The sequence below is a fragment of the Podarcis filfolensis genome (genome assembly GCF_964270895.1).
Source record: "Podarcis filfolensis genome assembly, chromosome: 7".
In the NCBI taxonomy this organism is placed as follows: domain Eukaryota; kingdom Metazoa; phylum Chordata; class Lepidosauria; order Squamata; family Lacertidae; genus Podarcis; species Podarcis filfolensis.
The window spans coordinates 68,381,335-68,396,510 of record NC_139603.1 but is presented as its reverse complement, the minus strand read 5'-3'; the positions used below and the strand labels follow the sequence as shown (position 1 = coordinate 68,396,510).

The window sequence follows — 15,176 nt, the reverse complement described above, 5'->3', positions numbered from 1 at the left end:
ACCAGAGACCAAATTGCAAACATGCGCTGGATTATGGAGAAAGCTAGAGAGTTCCAGAAAGACATCTACTTCTGCTTCATTGACTATGCAAAAGCCTTTGACTGTGTCGACCACAGCAAACTATGGCAAGTTCTTAAAGAAATGGGAGTGCCTGATCACCTCATCTGTCTCCTGAGAAATCTCTATGTGGGACAAGAAGCTACAGTTAGAACTGGATATGGAACAACTGATTGGTTCAAAATTGGGAAAGGAGTACGACAAGGCTGTATAATGTCTCCCTGCTTATTTAACTTATATGCAGAATTCATCATGCGAAAGGCTGGGCTGGATGAATCCGAAGCCGGAATTAAGATTGCCGGAAGAAATATCAACAACCTTAGATATGCAGATGACACAACCTTGATGGCAGAAAGTGAGGAGGAATTAAAGAACCTTTTATTGAGGGTGAAAGAGGAGAGCGCAAAATATGGTCTGAAGCTCAACATCAAAAAAACGAAGATCATGGCCACTGGTCCCATCACCTCCTGGCAAATAGAAGGGGAAGAAATGGAGGCAGTAAGAGATTTTACTTTCTTGGGCTCCATGATCACTGCAGATGGTGACAGCAGTCACAAAATTAAAAGACGCCTGCTTCTTGGGAGAAAAGCAATGACAAACCTAGACAGCATCTTAAAAAGTAGAGACATCACCTTGCCAACAAAGGTCCGTATAGTTAAAGCTATGGTTTTCCCAGTAGTGATGTATGGAAGTGAGAGCTGGACCATAAAGAAGGCTGATCGCCGAAGAATTGATGCTTTTGAATTATGGTGCTGGAGGAGACTCTTGAGAGTCCCATGGACTGCAAGAAGATCAAACGTATCCATTCTTAAGGAAATCAGCCCTGAGTGCTCACTGGAAGGACAGATCGTGAAGCTGAGGCTCCAATACTTTGGCCACCTCATGAGAAGAGAAGACTCCCTGGAAAAGACCCTGATGTTGGGAAAGATGGAGGGCACAAGGAGAAGGGGACGACAGAGGATGAGATGGTTGGATGGTGTTCTTGAAGCTACCAGCATGAGTTTGATCAAACTGCGGGAGGCAGTGGAGGACAGAAGTGCCTGGCGAGCTCTGGTCCATGGGGTCACGAAGAGTCGGACACGACTAAACGACTAAACAACAACAACAAAGCATTAATAGGTAACCTGCCAGACAGGAGATAAACAACGACAGGAGATAAACAACTCACTCAGATTTCTGCTGTAGCCTGCCCTTTCTGTGATGTATTTATGATGTTTCTGGGGGTGGTCTTGAACTCCAGGGCGGGCAATTTAAAATGTCTATATAAGGGCGGACACAGCTGGGTTCTGGGTCCTCCTCCTTTCCTGTGTGTGAGGGGAGCACCCTGTTGCAACAGATCAATAAAGATCAGGCTTTTACTAACTGCTTTGCTTCTCAATATTCTCTGGTTGGTCTCTGTTATTTTTCTGCGACCAATGGAGAACCTGCAAAGGACTCTACAACGGCTCTTGTGTACCCCATAAGGGAATAAGGGCAGATTTCTGTTTATTATCGTTCAAAGTAATTCACTTCCATTATCTTGCAATGTTTTGTAATAATATTTATTATTATTTTAATTTTTAATGTATTGATTGCCCTTGACCCTAAAGTCCCAGGGCAGATTGCCATTTAAAATACACTTTAAAAAAACCTTATAATTAAAAAATACACTCACAGCTAGCCCACACTACACTTAGTCAACACTAGTCAACATTGCAGGTGGAGTGAGGGAACTGCAATTTGTGGTCCTTGCAGGATTTGGACCTTGGATTTCCTGGCTCATTCTTAACATTAGTTTTGTCTGCTGTGAAAGATGACATTTCTCTCCTCCTCCTTAATAGGGGGGAAGTGGAAATTCTAATCTACCATAGGGAAGGGGGGAGAGAGAGAAGGTGTACATCCACCTCAATTAATACGGGGTATAAAATGTGTTCATGTGTGGCTGAAAAACACCGAAGACGTCAGAGAAATCCAGTTCTTGTGAAAGGAAGTGGGTCATGGGGTAAGGAGGTCAACTATAGGAAATTGACAGCCCTCCTTCACACGCCCCCAGGTTATAAAAATGCACACGCAACGACGCGTGTTAGCTAGCAGAGAAAAGCTCTGCAACTTGCTCCTTGCCCAGCCTCAGTTCACAAAACTTTCTGTCCTTTGCAATTAGTGCACAACTGCAACTTCTCCCCTCTTGCTTCTCTCCCTCCCTCTTTCTGCCGGTCTTGCGCGTGGCGTCCGTTTTCAGCTCCTCTCCTAGGAAGCAACGCGGAGGAAGAGGGAGCGGAGGAGAGAAGCTGCAGCAGTTGGGAAAAGGCGGGTAGTTCAAAACTGAGCGAGGGAAAACCACGGCAGGCGCACGCGGGCAGCGCAGCGGGAGGCGTTTCTCTTTCTCGCTTAGGGCAACGCTCTGGGGCTGAGGCGAGCTGGAGCGGGATAAGCCCAGAGCTGCTGCTGCTGCTGCTTTTTCTCCAACAGGCAGAGAGCCGTGCTCTTTCTGCATAGATCTTGCGCGCAGCCCCTGCCAGTTCTTAGGATGGGTGCGAATTCGTTCCCTTTTAAAAGCCCTCTTTAATCACTCTTCCCAGCCGCCGCCCCGCACCCATCTCTTGCTCCACATGTGGGAGCAGAGCCCTTTTCACCGTCTCCATTGACTTGTGCGAGGATTTGGGGTGTGTGGAACTGCTGCTGGTGGTGTTTTGCACTCAAGGTGACTGAACCCCTCAAAGTCCCGTTTCTGTCCCTGTTATTTTAGGCCATTTACTAAAAGAAAACAGAGTACAGTTAATTAACTTTAATGTTAATCCATTCATTTGAACATACTTTGACTCTAACCATACCTATCAGTTTCATGATTAAGATTGTATGTTTGGTAGAGTGCTTGGCTTGTTCTGTTTCCTTTTTTCAACCTTGGACGCCTTTCCTCCATTTCACCGTTCCCTCCTCCCCAGGTTAAAAAGGCATTCTGATTTTAACAATAAGGAAACCTTCATGAGAAGCGGCTCCTGCCTTTCAAATTCACAAGGTAAGTAGGGCTGTTGTGTGTTTTGAGGGAGATCTCACACAGCCACTGTTCTCCCCTAAATCAGTCCTGAATGATGGAGTTAATGAAATCCTAGCTGGAAGAGAAAGTGTTCTGTAGAGGCTGTACACAATTATCTGGGAATAACAATGGGAGTTACTTCTGAGTAGACACCGGTAGGATTGTACTGTTACTGTGGCATAGGTGATGAAATGATGAGGGTGAAGAAAACACACATTTGCACTAGAAAATCCTGCTTTTCTAATGCTCTTGCTTAAAACAGACACACTGACAAACAGTTTTTTATATTCAGTATTTTTAAAAGTCACTATCGAGAAAGCTATAAAGTTAAGACTTTACATTTGTAGTTTTGTTTTTAGGCACAATTATCCTTTTTTTGCATTAATTTGCAGGCCACTTAATTAGAGCATACTGTGGATGGTGCCTTAAGAAATTAAGATCCAAACCTAGTTGTTTCCAGAAACACACACTATTGCCTTCTGTGTCTGCTACTGGCTCTGCATTTATACTAATAACTGTTTCTTTTCTTACTTACTTAAAGCAGAGGATCATAGTTCTAAATTCTAAACATCTTCCAAGCAAGTGAGGAAGATGACACTGGTATCTTGTGTACAGGTGATAATTTCCTGTTTGCTCCAGATAGCTGGTAATTACAACTTGCCACCAATGGAGGTTCCATTTTGCAATTTTCCTAAGCAATAAACAGTGTGTATATATCTAAGCCTTTAAAAAATAGTCAGTTTCCACTTTCCAGGTCTCGTTTGAAAAGCTCCTCTGTACTTTTAAGCCCACCACTGAATGAGACTAATCATGCATGATTTGCAGCTGATCAGGAGTGTTTACTACCACAGAGGGACAAGACACAAGGAAAAAGACAGGGAAATGGGGAGAGAGAAATTAACCTAGTCTTCTGATTCAGTGTTAGATTAAAAGTACAGGGGGAACCTCTGGGTTGTGATTTGACAACCCTAAAGCCATCTGTGCAAGTGGCTATAGCAACAACTGTGACAGTTGATTCTCTAGGTAAATGTTTGTATTGTTTGAAGTACTTCCATCTCCCTAGTAGTAAGTTCAGAACAATCCGTTTTGTTAGATGACCCTTGGTTCTCCTGTGTTGAGAACGTGAATAACACTTCTTCTAGTTACTTTCTTTATATTGTTCATGGTTTTTATAATCCTGTGTCATATTCCTTCAGCTGTCTTTAAGCTAAAAACTCAGCTACTTAAGCCTTTTTTTTTTACAAGGAAGACACTAAAAATGTCAGTTTGTTCTCTGCGTCGTTGTGTTAGTCTTGTGCCTTAAAGAGTGAAACATTTGTAATTAACAATACCTTTGTAGAGTTCACTTCATCAAACACATGAAATGTTATTCCAAGCACACAGTACAAACTTAACTGGAGGGTGGAGGTAGTAACTGCATTACAAATGCATTTTAAGACTCTATAGGTCTACCTTGGATTATAATTGGAAGGCAGTGCAGGACTTGGGAGACCTCATTTATACTGTCAGCTGATAACCTACCATGGGATAGGTTGCTGTGTTCTGCACAACCTGTGATTCCCATACAATCATAAGAAACTTTGGCCCACCATATACTAAAGTCTAAGAAAGTTATGCTATGTTTTGTAATAGCAAATGTTTTTGTCCCTCAGCATCCTAGGTGATGCCTATACAGTTGTGGAGTATTTATTTAACTTCAGCCTCCTTGTGACTCCATCAGGGTAAGTACAAAATCTTAGTTTGTTGAAGAGTCATTGCAAATACAGGGGTACCTCAGGTTACTTACACTTCAGGTTACATACGCTTCAGGTCACAGACTCTGCTAACCCAGAAATAGTACCTCGGGTTAAGAACTTTGCTTCAGGATGAGAACAGAAATCGTGCTCCAGTGGCGCGGCAGCAGCAGGAAGCCCCGTTAGCTAAAGTGGTGCTTTAGGTTAAGAACAGTTTCAGGTTAAGGACGGACCTCCGGAACGAATTAAGTACTTAACCCGAGGTACCACTGTATTGGCCAGGATCCAAAGAACTGAGCAGCTAGTTCTATTATACCATGAGAACAGGATTTGTTTGTTTTTTAAACAGCTCCTGAAAGGTGCATGGCAAACCACTTGTAAGACTGGGTGGATTTGCAAAAATAATTTGTGATCTTTCATGAGAGTCAGCGGTTTAAATAAAACGAACAATTCCATTAGACTAGCAAGCCTTAGGGAGAGAGCGGAGTGTTTCAGGCCCAGCCTATTGGCGAGGCAAGGTGAGGTGCCCACTTTGAGCGGCAGAATACAAAAAGGCAGCACCCACCTCTCCTCCACTGCCTGTCTCTCTGCCTCCACTGGCAGTGGTGCTGGTATCCAATGAGATCTCTCCGAAATCTCACGAGATCTCATGGAAGCCAGCGCTGCTGCTGGTGCTTTGTGGGTGCCGCTGCACAACACAGGTAAGTGTAGTATGGCGAGGCAGCAGGAAGCAGCAAAACAGAATGCACCCGGAGTGGATTGATTTTAAATCACAAAAAACAGACCAATTTAAGCTAATGTTTAAAATCATTTTTACTAACCAACTGCTATAAAAATCAAGACACATTTGCTTGCAGTTAAGCAGAGCCTTTATACCACATAGGAGCATAATCCGAAATCTTTCTAATGCCCCTCATGCTATTTGCAGTACAACATTTTACTGCTTATGGATAAGACAGATTTTTGTTTTGCTCTGTCTATATATGCAAGGTTACTAAGCCATATCACTCAAATGAAGTCTATGACTGCATTTCTAACTGTACTTACCAGAGGGGGAAGCCCTATTAAATTAAATAGGACTTCTGATTAGATATGGTTGAGATTGCATGGCGGGGGCTTCTGGTTACTTCAATACGAGCTTTTTGAAAAACTATAACCCTTATTTGTGAATGTGTAATGTCATGATATTTTTAAAGGAGGCAACTGAATGGTAAATGATAACTTGAGTGACCTCTTACTACGAACATAGTGGAGCATTTTTCCTTTAACTTTATAATAGGTACATAGGCAATCCTTATTCTAGCAGCATTCAACTGTGGTGACTGGCTTCCTTCTCTGATGAAATAGCTTCATATAAGTGTTTTGTTTGGTACCCAGAGATTCCAGGTATGGTGTTATTAATTGTAAAATGCTGTTTCCACTTTACAGATCATAACCAGTTCCAAGCACAAGATGTCAGAAAGCCACTCAATTCTATCCAGTATTCTTAAAAGAGGCAGACTGACCTCTCCTGGCAACAGTGCAAGATACTTCAGCTTTAAAGACTCTTGCTCCCCTTCCATATTTCATGACAGTGGATACAATGGATCATTAAAAGACCCAAGCTTTGATTATAATGATGCAGAACATAAAGGCGAACAGAATGAAACAGGCCTGCCTGAATATTCAAAACATGCACATTCTAGTTTAAGCACTTCATTGTCTCCCATTGACCATGAAAATGTTATCTTTTTATCAGAAAGAAAGGAACCAATTACACATACAGACTTATATGAAACACCAAAAGTTGTTAAAAAAGACTTGTCACTCCGCAGAAGATTGCTTGTATCTAAATCAGCTTCTGTTGGTTCTTTGGGGTGTTCTGAAAAACAAGTATCTTCAGGGAGCCGTCAGAAAAAAACATGTTTAGCTCACTTTCTTAGTCTTGATGAAATAATTTCAAAATGTGCCTTGGATTCTCCAAGAGAGAAGAGCTACAAGCCCTTGGCTACTAGTACTTTAAAAAGTGAGGACCCTATTTCTGGTTGTCAAAAACTCAGGCTTGTTTTCTCTCAGCAGAGGACATCTACAATAGATGATTCAAAATCTAAAGGCGGCTGCTTGTCCGAGCCAGGTTGTTTATCTCCAATCCAGCCTAAATCATCTACAAATACACCTAATATTTTTATTGACAATGTTCTTAATAGTTTTAATGATCAAAGCACTTGTCCAGAATTGATTGAAACTCCTAACTGTACATTGTCTGAGACAAATGATGATAGATTTATCACACCCATCAATAGTCTTGTAGAAGGATTTAGTCTTAATATATCTGAAATAAATACCCCTCCAGTTAAAGAAATAAGTGACTTGAGCCTATCAACCCCTGGTAGCAGCAGCTATAATTCACTTAGTTTAGATAAATCGGAGGAGTCCTTGTCAGAACATGAGGGATCTTTCCAAGAACTACTTCAAAAACGTACAGAATCATCTAGCACTCTAAACTCTAAAAGAAAGGTAAGAAAGCTACAACGCTCAAGAAGATTATCCACACTTTCAGAATGTGGTTCCCAATCAGAAAAAGAGGAGGACTGTGATACCACTGTTGCTCATTCAAAATGCATACTAAAGATAGCTGGCTCTATCACCGAAAGCAATGAATTGGTTTTTCATGAGGATGACAAATGCATGGCTCCAGATTTTGGCACTCTGTCAAGAACCCCTGCTTTGCAGATAGTGCGTGCGCTATTTATGCAAAACAGAAGTAAAAGAACAAAACAAGATGACCTGCTGAAGAAAATTGATGGAGCTGACATATCTGCGCTGAAGTGTATTGTGGCTCAACTCATTGGCAGGAAAATGGGCATTGAGAAACTAGATATATTAACAGAATTAAGAATCAGAGACTTAAGACATGTTCTTACTTTGATTTTAGATATCCTGACTGTGGAAAGCCTATGCAGGTAAAAGAAACAACTTTGGGACTTTCACTGAGTGCCCCCTAATGACATTGTACAAGTGTAACATAATTGAAATTCTGTATACTAGTAGTGAAATCAGTTATCTGAGTGCTTATGCTTATGTAGCCAAAATGGCACCATCTACACACATGGAAGGCACCATGAGGCTTGTGAGAGCGTCATAATTTGCAGAAGAACAAAAATTATTTGGAGAAAAATCTAAGCAAAACCCAGAGCAGGCCACAGAAGACTGATCATCCTTAGTGGGCACAGGTGCCTGGGGTGGGGGATGAAGAACGGGGAAGGAAGGAAAAATGGAAGGGAGTGGCTATAAACCTGAAGCACTCCATGTTTTGTTGCAGTTACAACTTCACTCCAGTTTTCCCATTTGGATACCCTGTTTTTGTATTATGATAACCTTTTACAAAATGACAAATCTTTTGGATTCCTCCATTAATTACGGTTTGGGAATTTGGCTATTAAGCATAGCAAGGTTGAAGCATAAATAATATTTTAAAATGCTATGTATTAATTGTAAACATTAGCAAATAAAATAATGTTGTCTGTCCCTCTGTGACAAGAGGGTATGATGATTAAAAGTGACCAATATATATGTAAATATCCCTATACTTGGATGTATGTCAGCTTCACAGCACTTGTCCCCTTGATCCTGTGCTGCAGCTATCATTGAAGCTGATTTATTCATTCTTGGTGAAGACATTAATGCAGAACAGGTTCCTTGAGGACAAAGCAGCCCCATTCTGAATTCTAGCAAAATGTTTGAATTGTGGCTGATAGCGATTCTTTATTTTAGTATGTGGAAAGTAAGCAAGAACTGGCGAGAAATTGTTATACAAGATAGACATGCGAATCGGAGGAGAAAGTTGTACATAAAACAGCTGGCAGTTGAAGCTAAGGTAATATACCACTGGACGGGCATTATTGAGGGTGTTTGGTGAGGCAGTATGGGTTGAAGAGGAGGAAAAGCAGAAATAAAACTCCGTATCTAATAGACATTTCATCAGATTAAATTTGTTGTACTGCTTACCTGTGCTACTTATTGATTAAAAGATTTAGGGTGATAACCAACAAATTCATACTGAGAATAGAAATGTGTCTATAAAGTAGATTCATAGTTTATTGATTTCAGTGGGCCTACTCAGTATGACTTACTTGGATATAACTCACTGTCTTTAGTGTAACCACTTTAGTGTAACCACTTTAGTCTAACCACACATTTAGCACATTTATTTTTAAATAGTTCTTTCAAGACCTCTTAGAGGTTTGTTTTGATTTTTTAAAATGCTTCTGGCAGATCAGTTTTGGATTAAACCTGGTCCTTTTCGTAGTCGTCTCCCTTTGACCCATACTCGAATCATCTTTATTTCCTTTCTGTGCCAAACTATTTTTTCAAGCTGTGTTGTAACAAAGGTGGCACACAAACCCCCAATCTCTGCCAAGCAGTGCACAAAATTCTGGGGGGTTCCAGCCCCTCACCCAGAGTTGTGCTTCCATTGAGAGTCAAGTTGTGGTGTAGACTAGTGAATTTATTCACATATACACAACCTGAGTGTAGCTGGAGGGAGCTGTAGATCTTACAGCATTGTCCTCTCAAGAGTGTCTCTCCCTGCTTCTCTCATGGCTTCAGGCAGCTTGAGTCTAGAGCAGCCTGCCATGCTCCCTGTCTCTGTGTTACCACCTCTCCAGCCAGCACCCAAGATGGATCTGACCGCATGGCATCCCCTTCTTCCCAGTATGGGAAATGGCTGGCATTAAATAGTAAACAGCACATTTAGTTTGTTCTTTGAGGAAGTGATTTGTGGTGTTTGGTTATTTTACCAGAGACACCTGCCAGATACTGAAGATGCTGCCACTAGACTTCTGATGACCAGATTTGCACTACGATCAGTCCAGGCTCAAGCAAAACCTGCTGTATTACAAATGCAGCCCTCTTGTGACGAGTCTTTGACACCTCGTGGATGCAGCCCTGTTCTTCAGTCAGCTAGCAAAGAAGTGTGTGTAAAGGTAGGAAACTGCAGTATGTGTTAGAAAGATTCTTTTAGTAATGAATGTTGCCAGATACAAGTTAAGCGAAGGCTGCCACAAGAAGTATGAGGGGAAAGTGATGGGGCTATCTAAATAGTTCTCCTAGTGCAAGGACTTTTAGCTGGACCTTCCTCACTCTGTCCTTTCCTATGTGACCCCCTAAGTTGGCCCCAGAGGGCTGGGGAAAACCTCATAACAGATTCAGGGGTTGCACAGGGAGAGAGGAGATGATGAGGAAGTTCCATTTTGCAGCTAAAAGTCCTTGCAGTAGGGCATGGGTAGGCAAACTAAGGCCCGGGGGCCAGATCCGGCCCAATCGCCTTCTCAATCCAGCCCACGCACGGTCCGGGAATCAGCATGTTTTTTACATGAGTAGAATGTGTGCTTTTATTTAAAATGCATCTCTGGGTTATTTGTGGGGCATAGGAATTCGTTCATATTTTCCCCCAAAATATAGTCTGGCCCCCCACAAGGTCTGAGGGACAGTAGACCGGCCCCTTGCTGAAAAAGTTTGCTGACCCCTGCAGTAGAGGAACTGTTTAGTTGGATACTGCCCGTAGGCCCATATTAGTAACATTTACCATTTGTCTCTTTTGCTGTATCTTGTCATCTGGGATAAAATTTTGTTGACTCTTCTATCTTGATATATTTCTATAGTGGAAATTAATTTACTCATTCTGTTGCAACTCTCTAGAAATTAAAGAAACAGGATGGGGTAGTTAGCAGCCTTATAAAAATGAATGCACGACCAAATCTTAAATATCTCTTCCCCTGATGTAGGTTGCCCAATCCCTCTTCAGTGACGAAGCTTTAAAACCTTGTCCAAGATGTCGGTGTCCTGCAAAATACCAAGCCTTTCAAAAAAGAGGACTCTGTAGCCGGGAAGACTGTGCATTTGACTTCTGCACTTTGTGTCTTTATGCCTTCCACGGATCAAGAGACTGTAGCAGTCCATCTGCTAAACGACAAAACGGAAAAGATGCTCTGCCAGGAAGTGCAAAAAGCAAGAGAAACTTAAAACGTCTCTAAATATCTTCAAATGAATGGAACGTATTTCCACTCCCCCTCAATTCTATTTTGTATAGGTAGAACTTTTAAATAATTATGCATTTTGAAAGTATTACATATCGTAATTTTGACCATTAATCAAGTTGATAATTTAATTCTCTGTGTAAATATCCTAAACTTGACTTTTGATACCTTTCAGAAAAAAGTGAAAACATTTTAAACTCTTTGTCTTGGTGTTTGTCACTTTGCCAGACACATTCAATGAGATTTCAATAAAGTACTTTCAATGTAGTTTTTACTACATCTTACAATCGTGTTCTGAGATTTTAAATACTGTTCTTGTCACAATGGTAAATTAAAAATAATTAAATATTCGTTACATTTTAAGGAGTATTTTATGATAAATGTGAGAAGATATTGCCATAATAGTACATTAAAACACACTGCATAGATCAACCCAAAATTATTTTATTTAATATCAAGCATCACTATTATTATTTTTGAAGTCTTATACAGAGATCAAAAGACAAGACTCCCTGCTTGCCCAAGTTAACAATCTAATAGACACACTGCAAAATGAAAAAGGTAAGGAAGACAAAACCAAGTAAATTTAGGTAACAGTTCTTGCAAGTTAATAAAGTTTGTTACTCCTTAAATTGATAATCTCAGCAGTATCATCTGAGCTGGACAGAGGTGCAACACTCACTGCTTCTAAGTATGCAGAAGCATGCAGGCAGCCCAAAGCCTTATGCTTGATGGCTATTGCTAGAGCATCATTTCACCCCCTTCCACAGTTCCAAGGCAACTGGCAGTTGCAGCTGAATAATAAAATCACAAGAGATCAAACATAAGGCAATCTGGAAGATATACAAATACATTAGAATAATCAGTTTAGAATAAACAAATATAATTTCTTCATTCACAACTGCTTTAATTCCAAGCTGTGTTTATAATACATCCTCCTCCTAACAAGGAACAGAAATTGATTGATAATACACATTTCCTCCTAATCCACTGTGCTGTGAATGCAAGTGAAGCTCTACAAGTGATAACAGAATCATAGAATTGTAGAGTTAGAAGGTATCTCAAGGATCATCCAGTCCAATCCCTTGCAATGCAGGAAACACCATCCAACCTGTGCTTAAAAACCTTTAAGGAAGGCAAGTCTACCACCTTTTGAGGGAGTCCATTTCACTGTTGAACAACTCTGCCAGAAATCTCTTCCTAATATGTTTAGTTGGAGTATCCTTTCTTGTAGTTTGAATCCATTGGTTCAGGTCCTACCATTTGAAGCAGGCAAAAACAAGCTTGTTCCATCTTCCATGTGACAGCCCTTGAAATATTTGAAGATGGCTATCATATCTCCTTTCAGTTTCCTCTTGCCCAGCTTCTTCATAAGGTTTCCAGTCCCATGATCTTCTTGATTGCCTTCCTCAGCACGTGTTCCAGCTTGTCAGCATCTTCCTTAAATTGTGGTGCCCAGAATTGGACACAGTCTTCTTTCTTTGGCGATCACTTGTAGCTGAGTAAGATTGTCTTCCATGAACACAGTCTTGTCTGTAAGTGACTGTGGAGGCCAATTCTGGATACCCACATTCTTCCACAGTGGGGACACAGGTATCAGAGCAGAAGTTGATTACTGGTGAGGATTTGCCAAATGTGTCTTTCTCTTAGCTCATTTCTCCCTTTCGTCCTGAGTTTGTGTTTCTTCAAAGCCCTTGACGTGTGTGTTTCCTCTTCTGCAGTCACATAGTCGGTGGCAATTTGTCCACAAACCAGTTGTTGCATGTGGAAATGCCTTGGTGTGTGTGTTGGTGTGTGTAAGAGAGAGAGAGCGCAATAATGTTTACCTAAAGAAATTATGGATCAGCAGCATAGATGGCAATTTGTAATGGGCATAAATAAGGGCACAGTGTTTCTAAAATACATTGAAAGAAGATGGCAACGTTAACTGTTTCAACATGAAGTATGTTGAAGCAGATAATGATAAAGTTAAGACGAGATTTCATAAGAAAGGGGCAGAGAGAACAAGCCAGAAGAAATCTTTTCCCCAAAAAAGTTCTGTCACAGCATGGAAGTATGGTTCCAAATTGCCTGTGCTTTTCCATTACTAGAATGAAATTAATTACAGCAGTATCCATGCCATACAAACCCAAGTGATATAAACCAGACACTAAAACGCCTACTCTCCCCCCTTCTGAGTACTTTAAGTTGCTGCCAGATGATCTTGTGAGAAATGGAGGGCATTCTTTCTTTGTTGAATTTGGATCTTCAGGGGAGCCTGTGCTAAGAGGCGTGTAGGAGGGTTTGGAGTGAGTAGGTTCCGAGTACCAAACATCTTTCTATTCCCTTGGTGTTTGATATCTGAGGCTCTTCTGTGCATTGTTCATTGAAATATACTCAATCTCACCGCTAGGGGACATCAAAGATTCATCTTCGAAAAATACTTCGCAAAAGCTGGGGGGGGGGGGCGAACCTGAACTAATGCTTTTAGGCTATTCAGTGCATCTGTAAACTTAGCATCGTAGGTTCATGCTTCAGCCTTGCCTGCCAACTATAGCCAATGAGTATTTAATATTTAAAATGTGTTTCCTTTGGCTATCAGTTATAACTTATGGCTCTGAGAAGTCTTTGTTTGTTTCAGTGAGATCATGTTAAAGACCTGGAAGGCAAGAAGAAGCTGGCTCATCAGGACTAAGTTATGACTTCTTTCTTGGTCTCCCTAGCAGCTCAGCTGGCTTAGTGCACATAGGAGGACATTTGCTGGAAAAAAGAATATTCAGCATAGCTCTGGAAACACAAGTATTCCAATAAGTTGGGGTGTCATTAGGTTGCTGACAAATCCCAGGCTTGTTGCTTCCTTGTGGTGATAGGATGATTAGAATAGCCTAACCATGGGCCTCCAGAACTCTGTGGAATATATCCTCTCATTTAGTGGGCGTTTTGTTGGTCTCTTAGAATTATGAAATAATAATACACTTTGGTCATCAGTAAAGTCAGGTTTTGATATCAGTTTCATTGTGGTGTCAAAAGATTTGACTTTGTTGGAATCATTACGTTTGTAAAGCACTATTCAACAGAGCTAGTATAGGAAGTGAATGGGCTTCTTAACCTGAGCTGTATCTTGATTGCAGTGATAGTTTTATTTGGGTTGACTCTACAGTGGTACCTCGGGTTAAGTACTTAATTCATTCCGGAGGTCCGTTCTTAACCTGAAACTGTTCTTAACCTGAAGCACCACTTTAGCTAATGGGGCTCCTGCTGCTGCCGCGCCGCCGGAGCGCGACTTCTGTTCTCATCCTGAAGCAAAGTTCTTAACCCAAGGTAATATTTCTGGGTTAGCGGAGTCTGTAACCTGAAGCATATGTAACCCAAGGTACCACTGTAGTTGTCTGGTTGTTTGAATCTGAAGCTGGGATTTGAGGCATTTAGAGGCTCAGTACTGTTCATTTATGTTGATTAATTTCATCATAATCCCCCACAGGTATGGAAGAAGGGTGGGCAAGAAGGATGCCAGACTGGATGAAGGGCTTATTTTTTTCCTCTGAGAGAGCAAGCCCCCTTGAATGGAGTTGGGCTACTTCTGAATAAACATGAAAGGATTGCACTGTCAGCCTCTGCTAACAATAAAATAACATCTGATTTTATTTTTTACTACCAAAGTGTTAACATGCACAAATCCACGGGGATCTTGGACATTCAATTTCTATTTTATATGGAGAAATAAATATAAATTATGGCTATTATGGCCACTATGAAAATTAACTTGAAGCAAATCTACTATTCTTGGCTCAAAGGAGACTGCATGAATTAAGAAAATAAATGGCAGACAGCCAACCCATGAGCAGAGATAGGAATAAGGGCATAATCAGGAGCAGGGATTCAGAATTAATATTTTAGTGAGACAGTGGAACCCTTTGATACGACTTACTATTCACCTCTCACTTTTCCATAGCCCAAAGTAAGTTTCTGCAGGATTAAACTATCAGCTTTTAAACCATCTGTATTTTCACATATCTCTAAAGGGGGGGGGGAGCCTGGAAATCCTTCAAATTAACTCTCAAAGTTGATGACATGTAGAGAAATTAACTCTGATTACAAATGTCACCAGCACCGTTTCTTTTGCAGATATATTTTGAATCTCAGCTGTACTAGGCTGAATTGTTGGAGGTATTTATTCTGAATCAGTCAAATCCAGGGCAACTAAAGGCCATACCCTTTTTGCATTCAAATTATGCTGTGCCTCTTCAAGTTATGGAAAAAAAACTTTTGCCCCTGTTGAGCCCTAAACCCGATGGCATCTGCACCAGGATAGTTAAGAAAAGCCTGTTCCAAGAGCAACTCCTCCATGGAAATGGAATGTACGTGCCCCTGCCAGAC

At 41.0% G+C, this 15,176-nt stretch overlaps 1 protein-coding gene across 9 annotated transcripts; it reads left to right on the top strand.

Annotated features, from left to right (window-relative positions):
• Nucleotides 1-1,741: 1,741 nt before the first annotated feature.
• On the top strand, nucleotides 1,742-11,104 carry FBXO43 (F-box protein 43). Of its 9 annotated transcripts, none has more exons than XM_083622720.1 (7): nucleotides 1,742-2,737; nucleotides 3,612-3,685; nucleotides 4,723-4,791; nucleotides 6,232-7,745; nucleotides 8,557-8,659; nucleotides 9,585-9,767; nucleotides 10,569-11,104. In XM_083622720.1, exons 4-7 carry the CDS (start codon nucleotides 6,256-6,258, stop codon nucleotides 10,815-10,817), a joined length of 2,025 nt encoding a protein of 674 aa, XP_083478846.1. In that variant the 5' UTR covers nucleotides 1,742-2,737; nucleotides 3,612-3,685; nucleotides 4,723-4,791; nucleotides 6,232-6,255; the 3' UTR covers nucleotides 10,818-11,104. The 9 variants fall into 9 exon arrangements, with proteins under 9 accessions (XP_083478846.1, XP_083478848.1, XP_083478845.1 ...); XM_083622722.1 differs by lacking the exon at nucleotides 3,612-3,685 and adding an exon at nucleotides 2,979-3,052; XM_083622719.1 differs by having other exon boundaries at nucleotides 1,742-3,052.
• The last annotated feature ends 4,072 nt before the right edge of the window (nucleotides 11,105-15,176 follow it).